Source organism: Megascapheus bottae, chromosome 6 (assembly GCF_031878675.1).
Source record: "Megascapheus bottae isolate mThoBot1 chromosome 6, mThoBot2.hap1, whole genome shotgun sequence".
In the NCBI taxonomy this organism is placed as follows: Eukaryota; Metazoa; Chordata; class Mammalia; order Rodentia; family Geomyidae; genus Megascapheus; species Megascapheus bottae.
The window spans coordinates 79,089,401-79,116,931 of record NC_143514.1 but is presented as its reverse complement, the minus strand read 5'-3'; the positions used below and the strand labels follow the sequence as shown (position 1 = coordinate 79,116,931).

Below are 27,531 nucleotides of genomic sequence, written 5' to 3'. Positions count from 1 at the left end.
GATGTCCCCAAGGTTACAGAAGGTCACCATGTGACAGTCTTTGGAAGCGGGCTGGGGAACCCCTCAGCTATGTTGCCTAAGCTCACAGAATGTGAAGACAAAGAGCCCCGCTCTCAGGTAGTCTGGCTTGGCTGACTCCCGCCTCAGATCCTCTAGCTCACTCCATACCCCAGTCTTCCATCCAGTGTGACCTAACTCCTCCTTGGATTGGCCAACGCTCTGCACACCCCTGAGAGGCCCCACGGGATTGGGGACAGCTCCCCTCCGCTCCCCAGCCTTCCGGGAACTTCCTTGCCCAACATCCTGTGTGGTAATCGGGGCTGCTGGCTTCATTTTCTCGCGGCCACTGCCAAGTTCCTCCGGTTCCCAGCTCTTCCTCTGAAGTAGCCATCGCGAGGGGAGGCGTGCTCCTGCCTTCCGCCTGGACAGTCCCCTCTCGAGCTGGCCCCAGGAGGGGACCCGGCGCCCCAGGCGGACCTGGGCAGTCAGGCTGGCCGACGTGGCTGCAGCCCTGCCTTGACCGGCTCTGCTGAGGCAGACAGGGCCACCGAGAGAAGAAGCCGCCGCGTCCCCAGCGGGCAGGGGCATCGTGCGCATGGACAGAGGCGCGGGACTGTCCCACGGACGTCCCCACTTCATCGATGCCCATCTGTGGGGAAACCCGTTCCGGGTCCCGGAGGAGGAGCCATTGACGCGGCTCCTAAGGCCTCCTCCAGGACACCACCTCCTCCCCCCTCAGTATCTTTCGGGGCACACGCGCGTCTGGACGCCGCAGCGAAGCTCCACGACCGGCAGAAGACCGGGAGAGGAGGAGAGCAGGGCGGGGCGTCCGGGCAGGGCTGGCGCCCAGGCTCCGCCTCCACGCCAATCAAATCCGCAACCGCAGGCCCCGCCTCCTATCCGGCCAATAGGAGGCGGGGGCGTGGCCCTCCTCGCGTATCCGTCTCCTAAGCACCTCCCACGCTGCAGCGCCGCTGCGCGAGTGCGCGCTTCACTCGGACGCCTGCGGCGCGCGCCCCCGGGCGCCCGGAGAGCGTCGCGCGGGCCCGCGTGGCCTGAGGCCTGTCCGCGGCGCCTGTCACCGCTCGCCCGGACCTTGGGCGGCCTCTTGGGTTCGGGGAGGGCGGGTGAGCGCGGGGCTGGCCCAGGCCTGGGCCTCGGCCACGCGCTCCTCCCCTCACGCCGACCCCCCCGCCCCCGCGCCCGGGTCCGCGGGGCGCGCGCACACCTGTCGGAGCAGCGGCCCAGCGGAAGAGGAGGCGCGGGCCGGGGTCTCAGCCCCGCGCCCGGCCGAGCGAGATGAAGTAAGCTGCCCACTCCCTTACACCCCCCCCCCCAGCCCCTCACCCCCTGCTTGCTGCGCCCCCGACGGCCCGGGGGCTGGCGGGGCCCGCGGAACTGAAGCGGAGCGCCGCGGCCGGAGGCGGGCTGGAGGCGGCGTGCAGGCCGCGCCCCGGGTCCGGCGCCCCGCGCCCCGCGCCCCCCCACCCCCCGACGCCCGGCGCTCTTCTCGGCCGCTTTGGCGCTGCCAGGCTGTCAGATCGCGTTTCCCGCACGGGCATCCTGGGCTGGGCGCGCCCCACACGCCAGCCCGCGCAGCCCTGAACTGCTGCGCGGAGCCCCCAGCTCGGCCCCGCCCGCCGCTCCCCAGAGCTGGCGGAGGATGGCGACACCTGCGGAGGACCGGCGCGGGCTCGGTTAGGTCTTGTAGGCTCTGCCGGGTTCATGGCAGTTACAAGTTTTGGACTCCATGGGGCTCCTCTTTTGGTAACATGCGCAGAGCTCATTTCTGTGCTTTCGTAAGTGTGTATGCCTGAACTCAGCCTAGGCGCTGGTCTTAAGCCTTCTTTCTTTTTTTTTGCCCAAGGCTACCACTTTACCACTTGAGCCACATCTCCACTTCCTGCTTTTTGCTGGTCATTTGGAGATAAGAGTTTCCTTGGACTTTGCTGCTGGGGTTGACTTCTAACTCTCTTAGATCCTCAGATCTCAGCCTCCTGAGTAGGATGATAGCTGTGAACCCCTGTGTCTGTCTCCCCCATTTCCTTTGAAATACACGAACGTTTAACAAAAAGCTACATTAGTCAATACACTGAATTTGCTTTGTTTTAATCCCAAAATGAAATTAGCATTCAATTCCTGTAACTGGGCCTGGACAGTTCATGGCCTTTTAAAAGTGAAACAAGTATGTGGGCAAACAAAGGGAAATGTAAAGTTAACTTAATTTTCTCTGACTAGCTTAGCTATCTCACGTCCCCTGTGGAATTTGAACAAGGTACCACTCCACCTGCCTTGGGGTAGATTTCACAGTGAATTGGGCTAGGTTCTTATCCAGGGACCCTGACCAGTTGGGGAGCTCAATAGTCTGCTATTGCTTTTTGCTGTCTTGATTCCGGGGCCATCTCTCACTACTGCATCTTCCCAAAGAACCTCTGGTTTCTTCTGGCCAGACAGTAAAATGAGGTAGGTTATCCCTATTTTATAGCTGGAGAAGAGTGGCTAGGGCTAAGTTAGAAGTTTACTTCTCTCCTCCCTCTCAGCCCCCTCATACTGGGGCTTGAATTCAGGGCCTGGGAGCTGCCCCATTAGCTTTTTCATTGAAGGATAGCAATTTATTACTTGAGCCACAGCTCCAATTTTGGCCTTTTGCTAGTTACCTAGAGACAGAGTCTCACATATTGCCCTACCCAGGCTGGCTTTGAACTGTGATCCTCAGATCTCAGCCTCCTGAGTAGACAGGATTACAAGCAGTTGGGTAAGTGCTGCGCTCTGATAATCCCCATGTGGACTCCTGATTGGCTTGTTTTCCCGTCCTCATTGATTTCGTTTCCCAACCCATGGGCAAGGTACAAAGAACTTAAATAACTTCTCTGAGGCCTCCTTAAGTTGGTTGCTCAGAGGCAGGACAAAATGTTGAAGTCAAGGTCTCTGGAACCTTCATCATAGTGAAGGTCAAAAGGTGAGAATGTGAACTACTGTTGGGCAAAGGGGATGAGCTAGGAGCAGGATTGCTGCTTGTTAACCTAAACCATTGTTGGTCCAGTCTGGTAGAGATGGGAAGCCAGTGTCTGCACTGACAGTGTTAGTAGTTCTGCAATCTGGAGATCTAACCCATGGCTGTAGGTAGTGGGTTGTAGGTTAGCTCTGGATCTAGACTGCTGGACTTAAGTCCTATCCCTTTGAAACTGTTTGACATGGGGGAAGTCAGCATAATTCTGAACCTTGTTTTCCTGTCCTCCCGCTGCTAAACTTGGCATTAATGACAGTACTCAACTCATGGAGTTGTGGCAAGAATTCAGCATAGTTTTAGTCTAGTATTTAGCATATGGCTCAATGCTAAATAAATAGCTCTTATTTATTTTGGGGCGCGCGCGCGCGTGTGTGTGTGTGTGTGTGTGTGTGTGTGTGTGTGTGTGTATGTCTGTCTGTCTGTCTGTCCGTCCGTCTGGTCTATGTGTACTGGGGCTTGAACTCAGGAGCTAGACACTGTCCCTTAGTTTTTTCCTTTCGAGGACAGCACTCTACAATTTAGTAATAGCTCTTTCTTTGGCTTTGAATCAAACTTTTCCTGCCTAGGCTGGCTTTGAACCTCAGACCTCAGATCTCAGTCTCTTGAGTAGCTAGGATTACGAGCCACTAGTGCCCACTTTTAACTTCTTACAACAGCTAGAGGGGTGTGGCTCAAGCGGTAGAACACCTGAGTTCTAGTACTACCCTCCCAATGTCATCAGTGTTATAAATACTAGGTAACTGTGCCCATGCACATGTTCTAGTGCTTGAGGTCACCACGAGAGCCACTTGCTTGTTCCTCATTCACATACAGGTACGCTAGTCACAAGGACACAAGCAGCCCTGTGTCAATGGGACCTGTTTGTTTCTTCATTCTGCAAATGCTTCTTCAGAGCCTTTTGTGTGCCAGCCTGCTTTAGATACTGGGGATTTTGCAGTCAACAAAACCAGAGGACTTTCCTTCTTGGAGGAAGGAGTGGCAGATAGGAAAGAAGGATAAATGTAATAATTTTATAATATCTTAGAAGGTGACATAGAAAAGACAGAAATAACAGCAGACAGAAAGGCAGCTGCTGTGTGACGGAGGTGGCAGCTTTACAGTTTAATGGAGTGGTCTGGGAAAGTCTTGCTGAGCACCTGACCTTTAAACCAAGAGCTAACGTTAGCAGGGGGTGAACCAAGTGGACATTTTTTTTTTCCAGTCCTGGACATGGGCTCAGAGCCTGAGCACTGTCCTTGGGCTTTCTCAGGGCTAGAGCTCTACCACTTGAGCCTCAACACCACTTCCAGCTTTTTTTTTTCCCATGTATGTATGTGGTACTGAGGAATCGAACCCTGGTCTTTGTGCATGCTAGGCAAGCACTCTACCACTAGGCTAAACTTCTGGCCCCAAGTGGACATTTTTGATTTTTATTTATTTTATTATTTATTTATTTAGCCAGTCCTGGGCTTGAGCTCAGGGCCTGAGCACTGTCCTTGGACTTTCTCAAGGCTAGAGCTCTACCACTTGAGCCTCAGCACCATTTCTGGCTTTTTCCTATGTATGTGGTACCGAGGAATCGAACCCGGGTCTTCATGCATGCTAGGCAAGCACTCTACCACTAGGCCAAACTCCCAGCCCCTTGATTTTTATTTTTTTAAAATTGTATTTATTTATGTGATATAGAGGAACTGAACTTGGGGCCTCATGCATGCTAGCAAACACTCCACCACTAAGCCACATTCCCAGTCCCCTGCCATACTCTTCTATAAAGTCCAGCTTAGCAGGCTGTGATTGAAGGAATATTTCCATCTTCCCCCCTTGCACTTAGAGGCAGCTCATTAAAGGTGTGTGTTGAGGGGAGCAGGGGAGGAGGGCAGCAGCCACTGACCTCTCCCTCCCCTCTCCCTGCTGGGTGGAGAGGCCTAGCACTGTTTACCTCCTGTGGCCAACCAGCTTCAGCTCTGGCACTAGCTGGCTCTGCCTGGGCCAGGCCTGGGCAAGGACACCTGTGAACACTGGCTACATCTGCCATTTGTGCAAGGGCAGAAATGAGGACTGGAGCCGGGTTCTGATCTAACCCCCCCCCCCCCCCCCCCCCCCGCCTCCTGGCTGGCCAAGTCATGGTTTTCCCTTCTGGGATGTTAGAGCCCTTGTCTCACAGGTGAGTCTCCCCAGTGAGGACCCCTCAGGCCCAGGATTGGGCAGTCAAGGGTAAGTGTGCCCAGAAGCCAATCTCTGCGTCCAGTCTATCCTAGCTGCGGCATGCACCCTGCAGAGCAGTCCCTTTGCCGGCCTGGAGGAGAGCCCTGCACCGAACTCTGCAGTGAAGCATTGCTGGCTTAGCTTGCATGTTCATTTCCTCCCCCCTCCTCCTCCTCCTCCTCCTTCTCCTCCTCCTCCTCCTCCTCCTCCTTCTTCTCTTCCTCCTCCTCCTCCTCCTCCTCCTCCTCCTCCTCCTTCTCCTCCTTCTCTTCCTCCTCCTCCTTCTCCTCCTCCTGCTTCTCCTCCTCCTCCCTCAACCTCCCAAGTTCAGGGATTACAGGCCCTAACCATGCTTATTTCCCAGCTAGTTGGTTTTTTTTTTTTTGCCAGTCTTAGAATGTGAGCCCAGAGATTGGGCACTGTCCAAGCTGCACTGGGCTTTCTCAAGGCTAATGCTCTACCACTTGAGCCCTAGCACCACTTCCGGCTTTTTCTGAGTATGTGGTACCAAGGAATCGAACCCAGGGATTCATGTATGGTAGGCAAGCACTCTACCACTAAGCTACACTCCCAGCCTCGTGGTTATTTTTACAGTAAGGTCTTGCTTCTGGCGCAGAGTCTGCAGGGTTGCTTTGTAGCCCCAAGGTGAAGGAACAATGGAATTGTGAGGCTCTGGGACTCGCAGGCATTCTGCACTTCACTCAGGTAGCCTTTGCCTACAGTCCATCCCGTGCCCCTTCCTTCTCTTAGTGGGCTCAGCCATGGTCAGGTGCCGTGGGCCCTGACAGTCTCTTCTTTTCCATGGAATCTGCCTAGTGTAGCGACCCAGGGCTCGGCCATGCCATCACAAGGTACCCGGTACCCAGTTTTCTCCTGTGGGAAACAAGAGCTGATGCAGCTGTGCTAAGTCACCCAGAGCTCCCTGGACCCTGCCAGCCACCTGCTCAAGCGGATGTATGTGTGACTTAGTAGTTAGCAGCCAGTGAAGGGGATGGAAAATCAAACCACTCATGGCCTTAGGACTTCCTGGACCTGCTGAGTCAGTGTTGCAGGTGGGGAGGTGGAGTTGGGGGCAGCTGTTGGCTACCAGGCCTCAGGACCTTCCCCCACTGCCTTCCTTTCTTTTCTGTGTCTTCCCTCCCTCCCTTTCCTTCCCCTCTCTCCCCCCTTCCCTTCCCCTCCCTCCCCCCTTCCCTTCCCCTCCCTCCCTCCTTCCCTTTCCCTTTCTTCCCCTCCCCTCCCTCCCTCCCTCTCTCCCTTCCTTCTTTCCTCTCTCTCTCTCTGCTGATACTTGAACTCAGGGCCTGGGTGCTGTCCCTGAGCTTTTGCACAAGGCTAGTGTTCTATCACTTGACCACTGCCACAGCCTTTTAAATTTAGTTCAGTGGAAATAAGAGACTTACACACTTCCTGCCCGAATTGGCTTTGAACCATGGTGGTCAGATCTCAGCATGCTGAGTAGTTAGGATTACAGGCATGAGTCACCAGTGCCTAACTTTGCCCACCCTCCCTTCTTCCTCTCTCTTTTTCTTCCTTTCTTTCTTTCCTTATTCTCTCTTTCTTATCTTTCATTCTTTTATCTTCCCTCCCTCTCTCCCTCCTTTCCTTCCTTCCTTTATAAATTTGGCAGTACTAATGCTTTAACCCAGGGCCTTTGCACTTTGCTAGGCAGGAGTCCTACCATTTGAGCCACCCCTCCAGCCCTCCCCTTATCATGTTAAAATCTTGCCCTTTCCCAACATCAAATGCACATTGGAATTTGAGCCCCAGCATTAAGGTTAAAGGGCACAGTTAGGAAACAAACAAATATAGGGGCGGTTCACTATGATGAAGGACAGCTACTTAGCAAGTGCAGAATAAATGTGTTGAAATCCCCAATACTACCTTTGTTTCAGTGCTGCGAACAAGTGAGATAAGCAGCTAACCTGAGGCTAGGCGGCAAGTGCTGGTTGGGCATGCAGGCTGCGTTTGGCATGCTCCCAGGGAGGAGCTTTACTTGGTAGGCACAGTGCAGGCAGGCACCATCCACCCTTCTTCACCGACTGTGGGCTGGGGGTGGCACAGGCACTGGCCTAGATCTTTGACCCCGAGGTCCCCAGCTTCCTGCACTGGGCCCTTCTCCAGGCAGATCAGGGTTTGGAAACAGCTGGCTGCTGGCACCTCTCCTCCACAGGCTGTGCTCCGGGTTCTGGTTTCTCCCGCTGCTCTCCTGCACTGACCTTGCAGTTTGCCTTCCCTCTGGGCAGGGGCCAGTTGAGAAAGACACAGTTGAAGCCAAGGACAGAGTGAAAGGCAGAAAGCAGTAGAGTGGGCCTGAGAGCTGTATGTATTTAGGGGTGGGATAGAGAGAGGAAGGTTGGAAGGTACAGAGAGGCGGGGCTGGTGTGATGTTTGCATGGGAGGCACCAGAGCCTTTTATACATTGTTATCTCTGTAAAACCCCATTTATTTATTTATTTGTTTATTTATTTTCTTTGCCAGTCCTAGTCTTAAGCTCAGGGCCTGAGCACTGTCCTTGGACTTTTCTCAAGGCTAGCACTTTACCACCTGAGCCACAGCACCACTTCCAGCTTTTTTCTATATATGTGGTACCAAGGAATCGAACCTGGGTCTTCGTGCGTGCTAGGCAAGCACTATACCACTAGGCCAAACTCCCGGCCCGTAAGACCCCATTCATGTAAGCATAATACTTGCCCTGCCCCGCCTCCGTATGTGTATGTGTGTGCTGGGGATAGAATTCAGTGTTCTTGTGTGTTAGGCAAGTGCTCTACCACTGAGGCATGCACCCAGCCCAAGGTTTTTTGTTTTGCTTTGTTTTTTGGCAACACTGGGGATTGCACTTTCTAAGCAGGTGTTCCACCATTTGAGTTATGCCAGTAGCCCCTGTTTATGTTGGTTATTTTCAAGGTGGGGGTCTCACTTTTTGCCCCGGCTGGTGGGTACTACAGTCCTTGGTAGGCCCGTGCTCCTGTGCCTACTCATTGTTTGAGATGGAATCTTATGAACTTGTATGCCTAACTGGCCTTGAACCCAATTTCCTGATTCCTGCCTGTCCAGGAGCCAAGATTACAGGCTGCAGCCCTGCCCCATGCCCAAAGTTTGTTTTTAATCTCCATGCTAGAGCCCTTTTTAGTGTGATTCTGTCAGCAGCGGTCAGTAGACCTGGGGAAAAAGCCAAGTGAAGGATGAGGAGGTAGTGGTCACTTCTTCCCTTAGTCTCAGCTATGGCCTACAGGTCTATGAACATTCCCAGCTGGGCAGGGCTCCCCTGCTGGCCTCAGTAACTTGTGCTCCTCTTGGGGGACAGGCCGTGTTTGCATAATCCTTTCCTCTCAGCCCAGTGGGCCTCTCTGGTGGCTTGTGACACCTAGTTCCTAGCAGCCACAGTGTGACCTGTGGCTTCTGTTTGCCTCCTTACCACTGCCTGCCTGATACAGAGGCCCGGTTGCCCAGGAGGGAGGGGGGATGCATTCCTTCCCGAGAATGATGGCAGATTCATGCCAAGCAGGAAATGTTTGATGCCCTGGACATGGGTTTGCTTTTGGGTCCCAGCACAGAAGCACGTCTAATCCTTCCTTGTTCCTTGTCTGTCTGCATAGTCATAACAGGCTGCCAGGTGCTTGGAAAATGCTCACAGTGGCTGCCTGCCTGGCCTTGCTGGGCTGCCTGCAGGCCCACGAGCTCCAGGGACACATCTCCATAATCCTGCTGGGAGCCACTGGGGACCTGGCCAAGAAGTACTTATGGCAGGGACTGTTCCAGCTGTACCTGGATGAGGCAGGGAACGGCCACAGTTTCAGCTTCCACGGGGCTGCTCTGACGCCCCCCCAGCAAGGCCAGGGGCTCATGTCCAAGGCCCTGGAGTCCCTCTCCTGCCCCAAGGACATGGTACCCAGTCACTGTGCTGAACTCAAGGAAAAGTTCCTGCAGCTGAGCCAGTACCACCAACTGAAGACGGCTGAGGACTATGAGGCCCTGAGCAGACACATCGAGGCCCATGTCCAGCAGGAAGGCCTCCGGGAGGCTGGAAGGATTTTCTACTTCTCAGTGCCACCCTTTGCCTATGCCAGCATCGCCGGCCACATTAACAACAGCTGCAGGCCAGGCCCCGGCGCCTGGCTGCGAGTTGTCCTGGAGAAACCCTTCGGCCACGACCATCGCTCAGCCCAACAGCTGGCCTCAGAACTCGGGAACTTTTTCCAAGAGGAGGAGATGTTCCGAGTGGACCATTACCTGGGCAAGCAGGTGAGTTGCCAGGGCTGCCAGCAGATTCTGAGGGTATGGAATGGGGATTTAGGCTCAAGGGCACTGGGAGCTCTGGCCTCCAGGTCACCCTGCAGGGAGCAGCAGGTAAGACTGCCAACCTTGTCCTTGTTGTAGTACCCTACCTCCTGGTGTTTGTGCAGCCTTGTCCTTGGGGCTTCCCAGATGGGGTCTGGGCTTTGACTCTGCCTCGTTACCCTGCTTTTCCACAGAATGACCCAGCCAGGGATCGCTGGTAGTGGACACTGTGGGAATTAGAGTTATGTTCTAACTTTGTACCCATATGCTTTTGCCCAGCAGTTTCTTCTTCCTGGGTTCTCTTTTGAGCTGAAGAACTTAACATTAATAGGGAACTGTGAGCCCCTAAGCCCTGAGGAAGGAGCCTGTGGGGGTGCATGTCGGTAGCCAGTTCACTGCCCAGGCCTCAAACCCTAAGGAAGTACATCCAGACCCTGTAACCCCAGCCCAGGGCACAGCACACCTGCCCCCTAGGCACTGAGTGCCAGTTTGTTACCTGGCAAAGGCTTTGCCCTCTGTCTGGCCCATGCGGTTGCCATAGTAACAGTCCCAAATAGTGGTCCCCTGACCAGGGCACGTGCTGCGTGCAAAATCAGAAGAAATACTGGATGTGTTCAATTTAAAACTTTTTTTTTTTTTTTTTGCCAGTCCTGAGGCTTAAACTCAGGGCCTGAGCACTTTCCTTGGGCTTTCTCAAGGCTGAAGCAATACCACTTGAGCCACAGTGGTAGTATTCCAGCTTTTTCTATGTAGATGGTACTAAGGAATCAAACTTGAGTCTTCATCATGCTAGGCAAGCACTCTGCCACTAGACCAAACTCCTGGCCCTGAAGCTTCATTTTTCTTTTTTGCCGGGGGTGGAGGAGGGGTTCAGTCTTAGAGCCAGAACTCAGGGCCTAGGCACTTTGCCTGAGCATTTTTGATCAAGGCTAGAGCTCTACAACTTTGAACCACAGTGCTACTTCTGGGTTTTGAGTGGTTAATTGGAGCTAAAAATCTCAAGCAGACTTTTCTGCCCTGGCTGGCTTTGAACCATGATCCTCATATTCTGGCCTCTTAGTAGCTAAGATTGGGCTACTGGACACAGCCAATTTAAAACTTTTCTTATATTTCTTTTTTTTTCCTTTTTGCCAGTCCTGGGCCTTGATCTTGGGGCCTGAGCACTGTCCTTGGGCTTTATCAAGGTTAGAGCTCTGCTGGAGCCACAGCACCATTTCCAGCTTTTTTTTTTTTTTTTTTGGCCCCCTTCTCTTTCCGGCCCCGCTCGCTCCGGCCCCGCTCGCTCCGGCCCCGCTCGCTCCGGCCCCGCTCGCTCCGGCCCGGCTCGCTCCGGCCTCGCTGGCTCTGGCCCGGCTCGCTCCGGCCTCGCTGGCTCTGGCTCGGCTCGCTCCCGCACGCTCCGGCCCTGCTCGCTCTGGCCCCGCTCGCTCCGGCCACCACTCGGTTGGGCTCCGCTTGCTTGCTTTCGCTCTCTGTCGCTTGTTGCAGTCTCGTTTCTGCCACTTCCGGCTTGGTTGTGTATGTGGGATACCGAGGAATCGAACCCGGGTCTTTGTGCATGCTAGGCAAGCACTTTAACCGCTAGGCCAAACTCCCGGGCCCCATTTCCAGCTTTTTTCTATATATGTGGTACTGAGGAATCGAACCCAGGTCTTTTTGCATGCTAGGCAAGCACTCTTACCACTAGGCCAAACTCCTGGTCCTTCTTATATTTCTTGATATGAAAATATCTTTGTTATAAGCTGATAGTCATGTAAGATAGGTAGTGCTAACTATCTTCTTTCTTGTTTGCATCACTTAAAAGGTTTTGGAGTCTTACTGAGTATGGGGGCTCACACCTACAATCCTAGCTACTCAGGAGGCTAAGAGAAGTAAGATTATAGCTCAAAGCCAGCACAAGCAAAAACTGAGATCCCATCACAACCAATAACAATTGGGTTTGGTGGCATGGGCCATGTCTAACCATGTGGAAAGTATATATAGTAGACTATGGTCCATGCCACAGAAAGCAAGAATTCTATTTTAAAATAATGAAAAGAAAATTGTGTTGGAAACATAGCTCAAGTAGTAGAATGTGTGCCTAGCAAACACAAGGACCTAAGTCCAAACCCAAGTACCCCCCAAAACAAAGGAAGGTGTTGAAATTGATGAAGTCTTTTTTTTTTGCCAGTCATGGGGCTTGAACTCAGGGCCTGAACATTGCCCTTGGGCTTTCTCAAAGCTAGTGCTCTACCTCTAGAGTCACAGCATCACTTCCAGCTTTTTTTCTATATATGTGCTACCGAGGAATCAAACCCAGGTTTTCATGCATGCTAGGCAAGCCCTCTACCACTAGACCAAACTCCTGGCCTCCCCCCGCCCTTTTTTTTTGCCAATCCTGGGGCTTGAACTCAAGGCCTAGGCACTGTCCTTGGACACATTTTGCTCAAGGCTAGCACTCTGCCACTTGAGCCACAACGCCACTTCCGGGTTTTTCTGGGTATATGGTACTGAGGAATCAAACCCAGGGCTTCGTGCATGCTATGTGAGCATGCTACCACTAGGCTGAACTCCTGGCCCTGATGAAGTCTTCATTAGGGAGTATCTTCCCCCGGATCAGGGGAAGTTTTGAACTCGAACTCTTGAAGCTGCTCCCCCCTCGCCCCGCCCTTCCTCTAGAGAAGCATCTACAAGCATCTACAACATGTCTGGTCTTCCTCCCTCACAGACCGTGGCTCAGATTCTGCCTTTCCGTGACCAGAACCGCCAGGCCTTGGATGGCCTCTGGAACCGGCACCACGTGGAGCGGGTAGAGGTCATCATGAAGGAGACGGTGGATGCAGAAGGTGTGTGAGTGGCTGCATATTCTGCCTGCAAAGGCCACACCTGCCCAGGGTCTGAGCATACTCTAGGCCCTGCAGGCTGGAGGCCTGAGAGCAACCTGGCCTCCAGGGTGTGTGGCTAGCAGGGCTCAGAGGGAGGCTTTCCGCTGGTCTGTGGTCTGGGAGCCTGTTGGATGCCTGGCTCCACAGGGGGTCAGCTGCAGGGGGCCTGGTGGCAAGGCCACCATTGCTGTCTGTAGGAGGCTTTGGGTCTGGTTCCATACATGGCACAGACACTGAGAACAACTGGCAAGAGATAAGAGCTCGGGCTGCCCTGGGGTTTATGTGAGTGTGGCAGAGATCACCAGCTGGGTGAGGACTTCCCACACAGCTTGCATGAGCAGAGCTCTTCCTGCTCTTCCTGGCCCTGCCCCTGCCCCAGAGGGCTGGTACTAGCTCCATTGCTCTGTCTTGCCGGGGGGATGCTGCCTGACTGTTTTGTGAGGCCCACTTCCTGTTGCGCCCTTTCGTGGCAGATACTCCTCCACCCCTGCTCTTTTTGAGCTGTTGCTGTACCTGTCACACCTTGTGTCCTACCCAACTGTAGACTCAGAAAATGTACCCCTCTGAGTACTGAATAAATGCCTGTGAGCAGTCCCCCCCACCACGCAGGGTTAGGAGCTCCTGTCTCCGCCTCCCGCTGGTCACCACAACTTGTCATTTCTGCATCTGCCGGTGAGCAGGTTCTGTGGGCAATGACAGCTAAGGTCACTTTGAGCGCTGTGCTCCGGATGTTACTACGTTTTCTGGCACCCACTCCATGTCAGGCAGTTCCTACCCAGCCATACTGCAGGCTGATGGGGATGGTGTCCTCAGGGCCCATTCCTGACTGCCATGTGAGGAGGGCACAGCTGCCCACCCCGCTCCACATGAGCTTCGGTGACTTGTCCAGGGGTCGGCAAAAGAGTCAGGCAGGCCGATCTTGGGTAGCTAGCTGCAGCTTCCAGGCATGGCAGCCCAGAGTTGTGTTCACATCCAGCCCCAGCTTGTACTCACCTTTTTGCAGCTGCTGGTGATCTCCAAGGTTATCCCCACAGTGTGGGGCCAGAGAAGGGCAGGCCTGACATTGGACCAGGTGTGTGTGTGTGTGTGTGTGTGTGTGTGTGTGTGTGACCAGAAGCTTGCCTCTTTTTGTCTCTCTACCTATCTTTTCTCTTTTCCCTCTTCCCCTTGCTTACTCTTAGGCTTTCTCTGCTTTCCTCTTTGAATGGGTACTTAGCACTCAAAGCTTTGTGTGGGCTGTGGGGCTGCTGATGAAGATTAATGGAGAATGTTACAAACCTTACCCTGGGGGTGGTGTGTACACAGGCAGTGTTGTAGAAGGCGGGTGAGCTGAGAGGAGCAGGAGGCCAGGCTTTGAAGGATATCTTTCAGAAGGCTCTGGATTTCCCCGCTCTGGGGAGTCCTTCCCCTGGCAGTGACTCTTCACGGGTCTCAGGAAGTCCTCCTGAGTCCTCGCAGTATCCCCTTCTGGTCCTCTGCAGAGGCTCAGCTGTGAGAGCTCTGGATTTGAGTGGGCCTGAGTCCCTGGTGGCACCATGTCCTCAGCTTTTGTCTGACTGCAGAGCTGGCCCTGAGAGTGGCAGTGCTGCCATCTCGGGGGAGCCGGTAGATGGAATCTGCCCAGGGGTCTCTATGCCTTTGGGACTTGGCCTGACTCTGGCAGTGTCTTCTCTTTGTGCCCACCACAGGGCAGGGAGAAATGGGGTGATTCAAGTTTCTAGTGCCCCCCTCACCTCTGTGTCTGCCACCCTCCCTCCCATTTTCTTCTTGTATCACTCACTCTGGGTTCTGGGCAGGGTCCCTGCAGAACAAGGGTGTAGGAGACTGCAGGCCTGATTGTCCTAGTAAAGGTGCCTTTGGAATCTGGAGGCAGGCAGACAGAGGACCAGAGGCCGGTCAGCTTGCTGGGGCCAGACTGCTGGGGAGGAGCCGGAGCTGGAATAGCAGCAGTCACCTGTTCTAGCCAAAGGGACAGGGCTGTGGCTGTCTGTAAAGCTGGTGCAGTGGTAGATTCTTACTTCCCTCAGGGGGCTGTGTGTCGTTAGCTCAGAGTAAGGCAGGCTGCTAAGTCGCCTCTCTTCCTGAGGGACTGACTCCTGCTGCCAGGACAGGTCCTCTGCTGCAGTGTGGCACTGCTGGGGCTGGGTCTCCCTGGACAGGCTCAGAGGTGGCAGGGTGACTCTGCTACCAGCTCATGCCCCAGCCAGGGCTCCCTGACATAGGTTTTTTGGCAACAGAAGGAGCTCCAGTTCCTCCTTTTCATGCATGTGAGCGCCTTGTGGAGCTGCCTGTGCCAGCGCTGTGACCCACACACACCTCCCCTCCTCCTGATCCTGCTTTGGACTCTGTAGTCCATGCTGGAGAGATGGCAGGCACTGTTCCATCCTTTCCCCTTGCCACAGGACTCAGGCTGTTGCCATGTGGGCAAGTGGTAGTGAGCAGACAGGAGGCAAGATGGTCTCCTGCCAGAGTGTGGTGGGCTTAGGAAACAAATGAATGTTTCTGAGGCAGAAGCACCAAGGCCACATGTTACAGCTCAGCCCCCAGCCCCACCCCTGCCAAGCTGACCTTGACCCTGCTTCTCTCCCAGCCCCCTTTCCCCATCGTGGTCCACATCCTCACATGCTGAGTGAGGGGCTGCAAGCCAGACTGGGGTGCTGAGCTTTCCTGGCCTGGTGTGGACAGAGCCTGAGGAGGGGGATTTTGAGCTTCAAGGTCATTTGATGCTTTTCCTCACCCACATGGCAGCTTCCCTAGCTCTCCCCCTCCATGGCTGTGAGGGGTTTTTTTTGTTTTTTTCCTTCTGTGGCTTGCTGCATTTGAGGCTGCTACCCTGGAGGAGTCAGAGGCAGGGAGGCCCTCCTCCTGCCTGCCTCAACTAACCTGGCAGTCTCACATGGTACTCCCCTCAAGAGTCCCAGTGCAGTGTCCAGGTCCCTAGCTGGGTCTCCTTATGCAGTGGCGTGGGCAGAGGGTGATGTAGGTCAGGTCACCAGCTGCTATGTGTCAGTGGCCCCTCATCAACCTCAGGAACAACCAGGTCTTTCACAGGGAGGCATGGGGTTTTGAACCACAGCTTCTGACTCTTTAGAACCCAAACCTGTAACCCCTGCACTCCTGGTCTCCCAGTCACCCAGACCCTCAGCACTTGGCCTGCCTGCCAGGGGGCCCTCAGGGGCACTCTGCTGCCCTCCTGACAGGGCAGAGGCTTGGGCAGAGGAAGGGAGGGACTTCCTGCAGGGGAGGGTCCTCCCCCTGACACTGGGAGGAGAACTCAGTGCAGGTTCACGTCTGCAGGTTAGAGTGACCATCTGGTGCCCCACACCCAGTGACTGAGGCAGACTGGGTCCTCTGAGGTAGCGCCAGCTGTCCAGCCTTTCACCTGAGTGTCTGGAGGCGTTGGGAGCTCACTCAGCAGCATCCCTTCCCACCCCATCTGCTGAGCTGTCTGGAGGGTGAGCCCAAGGCAGTTGCAGCCTCCATTTGGGAGGTGGGGGAGGAGGAAAGAAAGAGAGGTGGGGGGGGAAATGGAAACACCAGCCCGCTCACTTGGCCCTCACTTTCCTTACTTTAGTGATCCCAGAAGATACAGGCAGGCACTGCAGCTGGCTTTTACTTGTTATTTTTGTAAAGAATCTGCTTTTTCCGGGGGAACTTGGGTCTCCTACAGTATGGAAGCTGTAAGGATAGGGTCCCCTTCTGAACGTGGCCATCCTTAGCTTGGGCTCTTTACAATGCCAAGGGCCCTGATCCCTCACCTGGTTAGAAGGGTTAAGTCAGGTAATCACGCCAGTTCATTACAAATGACAAGGTTGGTGCTCCTTCCATGGTTGCGAGGAAAGGAGACAGCGATCATCTGACAGTCGTCTATGTCCCCTGTGATCAGGTCGCATTATTATATAAAGACCCGCAACTGGTCTGTAATACTGTGTCCCTTCTTACCCAATCTCTCCCCCTCTCTCCCTCTCTCTCTCCCTCTCTCCCTCTCTCCCTCTCTCTCTCTCTCTCTCTCTCTCTCTCTCTCTCTCTCTCTCTCTCTCTCTCTCTCTCTCTCTCTCTCTCTGTCACACACACACACACACACACATACACTCATTTGCATAGTAAATCTCCATGTATTTGCATTTGGCATAGTCTATCTTGTAGTGGGCATTTGGCATAGTCTATCTTGTAGTGGCTCTATGTTTTCATTCAGTTCTATTTCTATCACAGAATAAGTGGTATAGATTCTATAATTATGCATATTGATCATTTCTAGTTTAGTTTTTGCCTTTATAAATAATACTTTCCAGGGTTTTTTTTTTCTGGTCTCCTTGTAAATATTTTTTAAATCGTTATTATAAAATTGATGTACAGAGCCAAGATTATAAAAAAATAGACACATGAGATAAAATTCATATTCAACAAAATTCACCCTTTTTAAAGAATACAACTCTATGGATTTTAGTATATTGCCAAGTTGTACAACTACTGTCTAGTGCTAAGTCATGTATGAGCATTTCTCAGTGTATTCATTAAGCCAAAGCTGTGCACCCAAGGACAGGGCGGTGGCCACCGTGCTCTGTGATCCTGTAACCTTGGCCACAGTCTGGATTGGCCCGATAGGAGCCAGGTTCATGGAGGTCGTCTTCTTCTTCTTCTTCGTCGTCTTCTTCTTCTTCTTCTTCTCCTTCTCCTTCTCCTTCTCCTTCTCCTTCTCCTTCTCCTTCTCCTTCGCCGCCTCCTTCTCCTCCTCCTCCTCCTCCTCCTCCTTCTTCTTTTGGTGGTTCACAGGGCTTGAACTCTGTGGCTAGATGCTGTCCTTGAGCTCTTCCGGTCAAGGCTGTTGCCCTACACTTGAACCACAGCCCCACTTCCCATTTTCTAGTGATTAATTGGAGATAAGAGTTAGTCTCACAGCTTTGTAGTGCTGGGGCTGGCTTTGAACCTTGATCCTCAGATCTCAGCCTCCTGAGTAACTAGGATTTCAGGCGTGAGCCATCGAGCCCGGCTGAGGTCTTCTTTCTCATTGTGCCTTTTCTGTTCTTTTCAAGTACTAGTAGGTTTCAGGAAAGGATATTGGAGTCAGTATAGATCTTTTTTAGGAAAAAAATAAATGATGATAACCAGCAGAACAGATCAGCATATTGTGAGCCATGAGTACTAGCCCCAGCTTCCTCCCTTCCAGCTGGACTGCCTGCCTGGGCTCCAGGCCTATACGACAGCCCCAGGCCTGTACTCACACCCAGAAAGGCAGAGCTGATCAAGATAGAGCAAAGCCCTGCGAGCTGTAGCCTGAGCTAAACATGGCTGCACCCCTAGAACTTGAAATGAGGGAGTGCAGGAAGCTCTCTTCTTCCCAGCAGGTAGTAAACCCGAGACATGAATTCTCCCCGAGAACCAAGAATCCAGAGGATAAAAATAGAACCAGGGCCTCTTAGGGATTTGCTAATGTAATGAAGAGTAAGCAGATAGCAAGGCACTTAAGGATGCTGGCATTGTCTTCATCCAAAATGGGTTTGTTCTTCAGGCTCAAACTGGTCTCCTTCTGCTCAAATCCAGTGTCACCTAGTCTTCGGATGTTTCAGATGTTTTCTTATTTGCACAGCTTGCTGTGGGGGAAGACCTAGGCCTCCCGGGTTAGCCTTGTGTTTTCCATCCAATTATCACCATCCTTCGTGGCCTTCTCCAACCCACAGCTCTTTTAGGAACTTCCACCCCACACTGACAATACCACTCTACTTTTCCTGGAAACACTCAGCTATATTTTCTAACTTTTCGCCAATGGTCATTGTGTTCTCTGAGTTTCCTGGCAGGTAGCCTAGCCTCTTTCTTATTACCCCATACTAATAAAAGTGCTAATAGTTATCAAGATCTTGTGTGCATATGTATGTATAAGTCTGATGCTCTACCATTTAAGTCACTGTCCCACATCCAGCTCTTTGGAGGTTAACTGGAGATAAAAGTCTCACAGATTAGCCAAGCCTGGTGGCACATGCCTGTAATCTTAGCTACTTAGGAGGCTGAGATCTGATGATTGTGGTTTAAAGCCAGCCTGGGCACTAAAGTCCATGAGGCTCTTATCTCCAACTAGCCACTAGAAAGCAGAAGTGGCACTGTGGCCCAAGAAGTAGGGTGGTAGTCTTGAGCTGAAGAGCTCAGGGACATTGCCCAGGCCAAGGGGTAGGGCAGTAACCTTGAGCTGAAGAACTCAGGGACAGTGCCCAGGCCCAGAGTTCAAGCCCCACGACCAACCGAAAAAAAAAAAGTCTCAGATTTAATTGCCTGGTTTGGCTTTTAACCATGATCCTCAGATCTCAGTCTCTTGAATAGATAAGATTCCAGGTATGGGCCACTGGCGCTTAGCTATATTACTGTTTGTTTGTTTGTTTATTTATTTTGCCAGTCCTGGGATTGAGCTCAGGGCCTGAGCACTGTCTTTGGGCTTTCTCAAGGCTAAAGCTCTAAGCCTCAGCACCACTTCCGGTTTTTTTCTATGTATGTGGTATTGAGGAATCGAACCCAGGTCTTCATGCATGCTAGGCAAGCACTTTAATCACTAGGCCAAACTCCCAGCCCTCCACTTCTGATTTTGTAGTGCTTAATTGGAGATAAGAGTCTTACAGACTTTTCTCCCCAGGTTGGCTTTGAACTATGATCCTCAGATCTCAGCCTCCTGAGTAGCTAGGATTACAGGCAAGAGCCACCAATGACCAGCTTATATGAACTCTTTAATCCCTGTAACATTACTGTTAGGGTGCCAATATGATTATTCTGCCCCCTTCTCTCATTTATTTATTTATTTATTTATTTATTTATTTATTTATTTATTTATTTATTTATTTTGCTGTTGTTGTTGGTCGTGAGCCCTGGACTCTGGGCCTAGGTGCTGGGTGTTGTCCCTGAGCTCTTCAGCTCAAGGCTACCACCCTACCCCTTGAGCCACAGCCTCACTTTTGGTTTTCTAGTGGTAAATTGGAGAAAAGAGTCTCACAGTCTTCAGTGCCTGGGCTAGCTTTGAACTATGATTCTCAGATCTCAGCCTCCTGAGTAGCTAGCATTACAGGTGTGAGCCACCACACCTGGCTCCCCTTCCCTTTTTATTTTTATTTTTTCCCAGTCATGGGGCTTGAACTCAGGGCCTAAGCACTGTTCTTGGACTTTCTCAAGGCTAGGGCTCTACCACTTGAGCCACAGCACCACTTCTGGCTTTTTCTATATATGTGGTACCAAGGAATTGAACCCAATTCTTCGTGCATGCTAGGCAAGCACTCTACCACTAGACCAAACTCCCAGCCCATTAAAACTTCTTGAATTTCTTTTCTCTCTTTTTTTTTTTGCCTGTCCTGGGGCCTGGATACTCTCCCTAAGCCTCTCTGAAGGGCCTGAGCACTATCCTTGGGCTTTCTCAAAGCTAGCACTCTACCACTTAAGCCACAGCACCACTTCCAGCTTTTTCTATGTATGTGGTACCAAGGAATCGAACCCGGGTCTCCGTGCATGCTAGCCAAGCACGCTACTAAACTCCTAGTCCCCCCTTACCTTTTTAAAAATTTTGTGTTAGTATCACTTGCCTGAGGTCACAGGGCCAAAGTTGGCAGAGCAGGTGTTTGACCCGTGGTCTTGGGGACTGTGAATCTGAACTGCTGATTATGTGCCTAACCAGCCATTTGATTCACCATCTAAATATTGTCCTTGCTTTCTGGGTTACCTCATTCTTCTGATGTCCTTCGAATGAAGCAAATGTCGCCCTGCTGATTTCATTACACAAGTCTGTCTGACAGTTTGCTTCCCAAACCACCTCTGACTGCTGTGCCTCCCCACGCTAAAACTCCCCCAAAGTCCCACAGAAGTAACCCCCACCGCACACCTCACCTGCTTCAGAGTCCACCTCCACCACCACCATTAATTGGGGTTAGAAGCCTGCACCCCACGCTCATCATCCATAACTTCCCGCTCCCCTGCCTCTGGACACCCCTCATCTGTGTTTCTCTCTAGATTTTTCCTTTTCTGGGCATTTCATATCAACAGAATTTTTTTTAAATCAATGAATTCATAATTTGTGCCCTTTTGTTTTGGTTTATTACTTTGGCATATTATCCTTCCCTCCCTCCTTTCCTTCCTTCCTTTCTTCCTTCCTGCCTGCCTGCCTACCTTTTTTTGGTTGGTCATGGGACTTGAACTCAGGGCCTGGGCATTATCCCTGAGCTCTTTTGCCTAAGGGTAACGCTCTACCACTTTGAGCTACAGTGACACATCCAGTTTTCTGATGAATAATTAAAGAGTGCTGGTCACACTGGCTCATGCCTATAATCCTAGCTACTCAGGAGGCTGAGATCTGAGGATTGCAGTTCAAAGCTAGCCTTGGCACTAAAGATAGTGAGACTCATATCTCCAGGTTACCACTAGAAAACCAGAACTGGCACGGTGGCTCTGGGGATAGAGTGGCACATTTGAGCTGAAGAACTCAGGGACAGCACCCAGGCCCAGAGTCCAAGCCCCATGACAGGAAAAAAAAAAATTAGAGGTAAGAGTCTCTTGAATTTCCTGCCTGGGCTGGCTTTTTGAACCATGAATCTCAGATCTCAGCCTCCTGAGACACCAGAACCTGCTCCCTCCCTCCTCCCCCGCCCCTTTGCCAGTGCTGGGGCTTGAACTCAGACTCTGGACACTCTCTCGGCTGTTTTTCTTTTTCTTTTTTTGGTCAGAATAGGATTTACACTTTATATCTGATGCTTTTGTTCACTGGTTGGTTTTCTTCCAGCTGAGCATGCCTCTAACCCTGCTTCTTTGATCAAGGCTGATGCTCTGCTCCTTGAGCCGCAGCTCTGCTTTGACTTTGGTTAGTTGGAGATAACAGTCTCACAGACTTTCCTTATGACTGGTTGAGAACATGGTTTGCTTCCACCTGTATAATCTAGTACCAGTTTATTGCTTGGTTCCCAGTTTGAAGAATTCTTATCTGTTTGTTTTATTTTATTTTTATGCTGGTACTGGGGCTTGAACTCAGGGCTCTGTCCTTGAGCTCTTGTGCTCAAGGTTAGTGGTCTACCCCTTGAGCCACAACTCCACTTTCAGATTTTTGCTGCCTGGTTGAAGATGAGTCTCCCAGGTTTTCTGCCTGGGCTGACTTTGAACCTGGATCGTCAGATCTAAGCTTCCTGAATAGCTAGGAGTAGGTATGAGCCCCTGGCACCCTGCAGCCTGTCACTTTTCACGATAGGAGCTTGCTCAGGAGACAGCAGTCACATGGAGCCCCCACCCCACCTGACTGCCACTGTAGCCTCTTCCGGTGCAGAGCATGCTGGTGCTGCAGCCTAGTGCCCAGGGAGGGCTGGACAGTGCAGTCCGGCCTTTTCTGGGTCTAGAAGTTTGCCATACATGTTCCTGGATGGGGTTGAAGATTTGTCACCTTCCCTTAGGACAGTTGTCTGTAAAGGGAGGGACTCCAAGCTGTCCCTCTGCCCTTGGCGCATGGAGGTTTGCTCTGGCACACTCTTTGCCTTGGACTGAGGAAGGAAGGTCCCTGGCAAGTGTGTGGGTGGGGATCCTGGCACACCTTGGGGGCCCTCCTGACAGTCCCCCCCCCCTCCCCGCAGGCCGCACCAGCTTCTATGAGGAGTATGGCGTCATCCGGGACACCCTGCAGAACCATCTGACCGAGATCCTCATGCTCGTGGCCATGGAGCTGCCCGGTGACATCAGCAGCTCGGCCGCAGTGCTGGAGCACAAGCTGCAGGCCTTCCGTGCCCTGCGGGGCCTGCGAAGGGGCAGCGCCGTGCTGGGCCAGTACCAGAACTACAGCGCGCAGGTGCGCCAGGAGCTGCAGAAGCCTGGCAGCTTCCATAGCCTGACACCAACCTTCGCAGGTGGGCTGCCGGGACAGCAGGGTCCTCAGGGCACGCTGACCTTCCTTTGCCCCTGGCCTTCTGCCTGCTTCCCGCAGGGGGCCATCTGCCGGCACTCTGCGCTAAGGATGTCATGGCCAGTCTGTTCACATCTACCTCCATTCAGGCCGGGTTCCAAAAGCCTCCCAGGGCTGCCAGGTGCCATGCTTGCAGGGCGTGCGTCCGGCTTCCTGATGCACACCTCTGCCAGATCCCAGCCAGCGGCACTTCCTGTGGACACCACACTGGGCAGTGATGCCTGCTAGAACCATTGCTCAGGGCTTTGGGGGAGAGCGAGGACCATGGGCAGAGGCCGGTACACGATGCCGGCCGATCCGCCTATCTCCTTCAGTCCTCACACAGACCCCCGGCAGCTGATGACAGGTCCCTGGGGGATGTTATGGCTTGGAGGTGCAGCATGGACCATGTCAGTGGCTCTTCTGGTCAGGACACGGACCACAGGGACACACAGCACAGACACACGCATCCCTTCCCAGACACGTGTGCACACCATCTCCTCTTAGACACATGTGCATACAGATCCCTGCCCAGACACACACACACACACAAACACACACACACACACACACACACACACACACCATCCCTGCCCAGACACACACACATCCCTGCTCAGGCAGGGGCACACGTGCACATGCCTCCCTGCCAGGCCTTAGTCTGCATCTGCCCTTGCTGCAGGGGCATCCTGAGTGCCTGTAGACACAGGCAGAAAATGCCTTTCCTGGAGACCCCTGGCCCCCAGTCCTGTTCCTAAGAGCAGTGCTCACAGCCTTGGGCTCCCAGCGGGAGGAGGCGCGGGAAGGCTGGGAGACTCGCAGTGGAGGTGGACTGTGAGGCGGAGCTGGCCCTCACCCTCCGCTCTTTCCGCAGGGGTCCTGGTCCACTTGGACAATCTGCGCTGGGAGGGCGTGCCTTTCATCCTCACGTCCGGCAAGGCCTTGGACGAGAGAGTAGGCTACGTTCGGGTCGTGTTCAAGAACCGGGCCTACTGTGCCCAGAGCGAGGGCCAGTGGGCCTCAGAGTGGAGCCGGTGCCTGCCCCAGCAGATCGTCTTCTACCTCGGACATGGCGAGCTGGGCCACCCTGCCATCCTGGTCAGCCGGAACCTGTTCAGGCCCTCCCTGCCCTCCCAGAGCTGGAGGGAGGTGGAGGAGCGGCCCGGGCTTCGCCTCTTCGGCCGCCCCCTGTCGGACTACTACGCCTTCCGCCCCGTGCAGGAGCGGGACGCCTACTCCGTCCTGTTGTCTCACATCTTCCACTGCCGGAAGGAGTCCTTCATCACCACGGAGAACTTGCTGGCCTCCTGGGTTTTCTGGACCCCCTTGCTGGACAGCGTGGCCCGTGAAGTCCCTCGCATCTACCCCGGGGGTTCAGAGAACGGTCGTCTGCTGGACTTCGAGTTCATTGGCGGCCAGCTGTCCTTCACTCAGGAGCAGCCGGAGCAGCTGATTCCCGGGCTGGGGGCTTCCCCAAGGCCCAGTGACTTCCAGGTCCTCAGGACCCAGTACAGGGAGAGTCCACTAATCTCTGCCTGGCCGGAGGAGCTCATCTCTAAGCTGGCCAGCGACATCGAGGCCACCGCCCATCAGGCCGTGCGGCGCTTTGGCAAGTTCCACCTGGCACTCTCGGGCGGCTCCAGCCCCATCGCCCTGTTCCAGCAGCTGGCCACCGGGCACTTTGGCTTCCCCTGGGTCCACACACACCTGTGGCTGGTTGATGAGCGCTGTGTGCCCCTCTCAGATCCCGACTCCAACTTCCAGGGCCTGCAGGCCCACCTACTGCAGCACATCCGGGTCCCTTACTACAACATCCACCCCATGCCTGTGCACCTGCACCAGAGACTCTGCGCCCAGGAGGACGAGGGCGCCCAGGCCTATGCCAGCGAGATCTCCGCCCTGGTGGCCAACAGCAGCTTCGACCTGGTCCTGCTGGGCATGGGCATCGATGGGCACACGGCCTCCCTCTTCCCACAGTCACCCACGGGCCTGGAGGGTGAGCAGCTGGTGGTGCTGACCGAGAGCCCCTCCAGGCCACACCAGCGCATGAGCCTCAGCCTGCCCCTCATCAACCGTGCCAAGAAGGTGGCGGTCCTGGTCATGGGCAGGATGAAGCGGGAGATCACCATGCTGGTGAGCCGCGTGGGTCACCAACCAAAGAAGTGGCCCATCTCGGGCGTGCTGCCTCGTTCTGGCCAGCTGGCTTGGTACATGGACTATGAGGCCTTTCTGGGGTGATGGGGAGGCCTCTGGCCTTGGCTCCTCCTGCCGTCTTCCCCTCCACCCTCCTCTCTCTGCCCGACATGACCTGGAGAGGGTGCAATGAGGCCCCGGCCCAGCCCCCAAGGGAGCCTGTCCTGTGTGGTGGGGGGCTAGATCTAGAAACAAAGCACAGGTGGCTTCTCTGTTCTTGAGATGAATTCAGACCCAGGTCAGCCAAGAAACCCCAAGACAGCCAGCATTTATGCCAGCACCAAGTAAAACGGGAGAAGCTTGAGTCCCCAAGAGGGAATGAGGCCAGGTGTTAAGTGATTCAGAGTCCTCTGTGGCCTGCTGTCCAGGTGACCTCTGCCCCTTCTGTGGCCTCCTCTATGGCCTGGTGTCAGGCGACTCGTGCTGCCCGTGTGGCCTCCTGTAATCCTCTGTCCAGGTGATCCCTGCTGCCGCTGTAGCCTCTTGTGTCCTCAGTGGTCTCCTCTGTGGCCCGTTGTCCCGCTTCCACAGGGTTAGCTGGTTGCCTGGTCCTTGCAGGTAGCTTCATGTGTTGTGTCCAGGGTCCTGAGCGCTGGGTTCCCAGTGCCTCCCCATTTCTTTGCTGCCACTCAGCCTCTCCTATATAGAGGAGGGACAGTAAAAGTTGCTTAGCAACAATAGCTAGGATGTCACAAGAATCCCAGAGACCTAGAGTTGGGGATCTCCTTTCTCCACTGAGAATTTTCCCTGGGGAGGTGAGTTGGGGACCCCGCTCCGTCCCCAGCAGGCCTCCCCTAGTGAAGCATATATTGGGACCCAGGACTGTTGCGGTGGTCTCTATTTTGAAAGGCCATTAGCACTCAGGGCTTGGTGGGTGTTTCCACTCAAAGTGGCCTCTGGTTTGTGGAGGAATTGCCCTCTGGTGAGGGGAGATGTGATGTAACCAGTCAGGTAACCAAGGGTACCGGCAGGGCCAGGGGCAGCCAGACCTCACTGGGCAATCTCTGGGCCCTACCCCAGAGCCTGGGGGAGCAAATAAGCAGTCCTACCCTCACCCGAAGCCACACAGCCAGGGCTCTGTTCTGGAGCAGCTGACATTCTTTTTTAAGAAAGCTAACAACAACCAAAAAGCAAAACTCCCAGGACACTTGTAATTGTCATGTCCACTTCCTGTTTCGTAGGACATGGAAAGGTTCAGACGGGCTGTGATGTCCCCTCCTCAGTCTGACCCTGTGTCTGTGTTCTCTTCCACACTGCAGATAGGGAAGACTTCTTTTCACAGGTGCCATTCCTCCATGTGTAAGGCAGTCTTGTTAAAACTGTGCTTACTCCGGGTTCCAAACACCAACTTCAACAGATCAGTTCTGTACAGAGTCATGGCAGAACCACGCCATTCGTCCCCACGCCAGCCCTCAGTGACCCACATGGTGGCTGCAGTAGCAGTTCCATGTCTGGCCACACGAGGGTGCCCACACACCACCGAGTCCTGGCAGAACCTTCCCCCAAACTTTCCTTGAATTTCTTATCTGTTCCCCCAGCATTTGGCCCCAGCACCCTATTCTGTTCTTTGTGGACTCATCCCACTGCAGTTGCGACACCAAGAGGGGCCTCCATCTACTCCAGAGGGCGAGCTTAGTCACCACCGAGTAACAGTGAATCACTGCCCAGCCTGGCCTAGAATGTCCTGTTCTTGCCCAGCAGTGACTCACTCCCCAATGTGCCCTTGGACTGTGGGGCGAGTGTGCCTGAGAGGGGGGTTGCACCAGACTGCCAAAGGTTTCCTTTCTAGAAAACCACCTTGGAAAAGGCCCATAGCAGACCTGCTCTCTCCCCCTCTCTCCCTGCAGTTAGGAAAGACAGAGGGACCACCCGTGGCTGGGCACAGGGCGGGTCTTCAGAGCGAAAAGCCATGCTTCCCATCCTGACTCAGCCACAGTCGGTGTCCATCTATGCCAAATCAGGGATACCAAGGAATACTTACTGTTAGGGCAACAGAGTGGAAATGCTACTTACAGCCCTCTAAATTACATTGATGGGGGGTTTGCAAGGTACAGACCTCTTCTACCTGCCTCTTCCATGGAATGTGTGGACAGAGGCTGAGAAGGGTGGGGAGGGGAGCCCGGCTCCTGTAGGGAAGCCTGGAATGTAGTCTTCTCTTCCAGCAGCTGCCCTCTCGGACCTTGCCAGGGGAGCAAGGCCTGGCAGCTGTGGCTTAGATGAGGCTTAGCTGCAGATACCGAGCACAGGGTCCAGTGCGCTCCCTTGCTGGTGCCTTTTACCAGCCCTGTGAGGCGGGCTGGGAGCCCCAGCCTCTGCTAACCTGGAAACCCAGGCACAGGTTAAGGAGCTGTTGCCCTATAAAGCCAGCCAAAGCAGTGAACAGAACCAGATATGGCCCATTCAGAGCTGGGCTCCCAGCAGTCCCACTGTGAGAAGCACATCAGTACCCCGAAGGCCCCTCCTCGGGCGCCCCGCCAGCCAGCATGCACAGACAGAACATGGCCATTTGTGGTGGGGAAAGAAAGAATGGAGGGGCTTTCTGGGTTCCTGCAATTTAAATCTGTTTCCAATCCGGTGACAAATGTTTCAAACTCTTGGTTTTCCCCTGATACTTATCTCCAGAAAATGTTTTTTTATGCCCTCCCCGCCTCCATCTGGAGAATTGGAATAATCAAGGCTTCCTGCGTTTGGATTTGGATTTCACAGTGGCCCCTCAGAGGCTTGGTCCCCTCTGCTTGTCATCCTCCCTCCTTTCTTTGATTTCTGTCTTAAACTTTGTAGTGTGTGTTTGTGTACACATGTGCGTATGTGCCAGTCTTGAAGTTTGAATTCAGAGCCTGGGTGCTATTCCTTAGCTCTTTCATTGACAAGCCACAGCTCCACTTCCAGCTTTTGGGTAGCCCATTGGAGATCAGAGCCTCAGGGACTTTTCTTCCTGGGCTGGCTTTGAACTGCCATCCTCAGAAGTCAGCCTCTTGAGTAGTGAGGAATTCAGGCGTGAGCCAGTGGTGCTTAGCTCCTAAACAAACAAACAAAAACACACCACCAAGCATGCCTTCGTGTTAAGAATCAATTCATCCGTGGATTCAGCGCCCCCAGGATCCAGTCACTTCCCC

At 53.6% G+C, this 27,531-nt stretch overlaps 1 protein-coding gene across 1 annotated transcript; it reads left to right on the top strand.

Annotated features, from left to right (window-relative positions):
* Nucleotides 1-1,193: 1,193 nt before the first annotated feature.
* Nucleotides 1,194-24,802, top strand: H6pd (hexose-6-phosphate dehydrogenase/glucose 1-dehydrogenase). Its single transcript, XM_090335893.1, has 5 exons — nucleotides 1,194-1,304; nucleotides 8,794-9,439; nucleotides 12,183-12,300; nucleotides 21,918-22,187; nucleotides 23,097-24,802. The coding sequence occupies exons 1-5, from the start codon at nucleotides 1,300-1,302 to the stop codon at nucleotides 24,458-24,460; spliced, it is 2,403 nt and encodes an 800-aa protein (XP_090192019.1). The 5' UTR covers nucleotides 1,194-1,299; the 3' UTR covers nucleotides 24,461-24,802.
* Nucleotides 24,803-27,531: the final 2,729 nt, after the last annotated feature.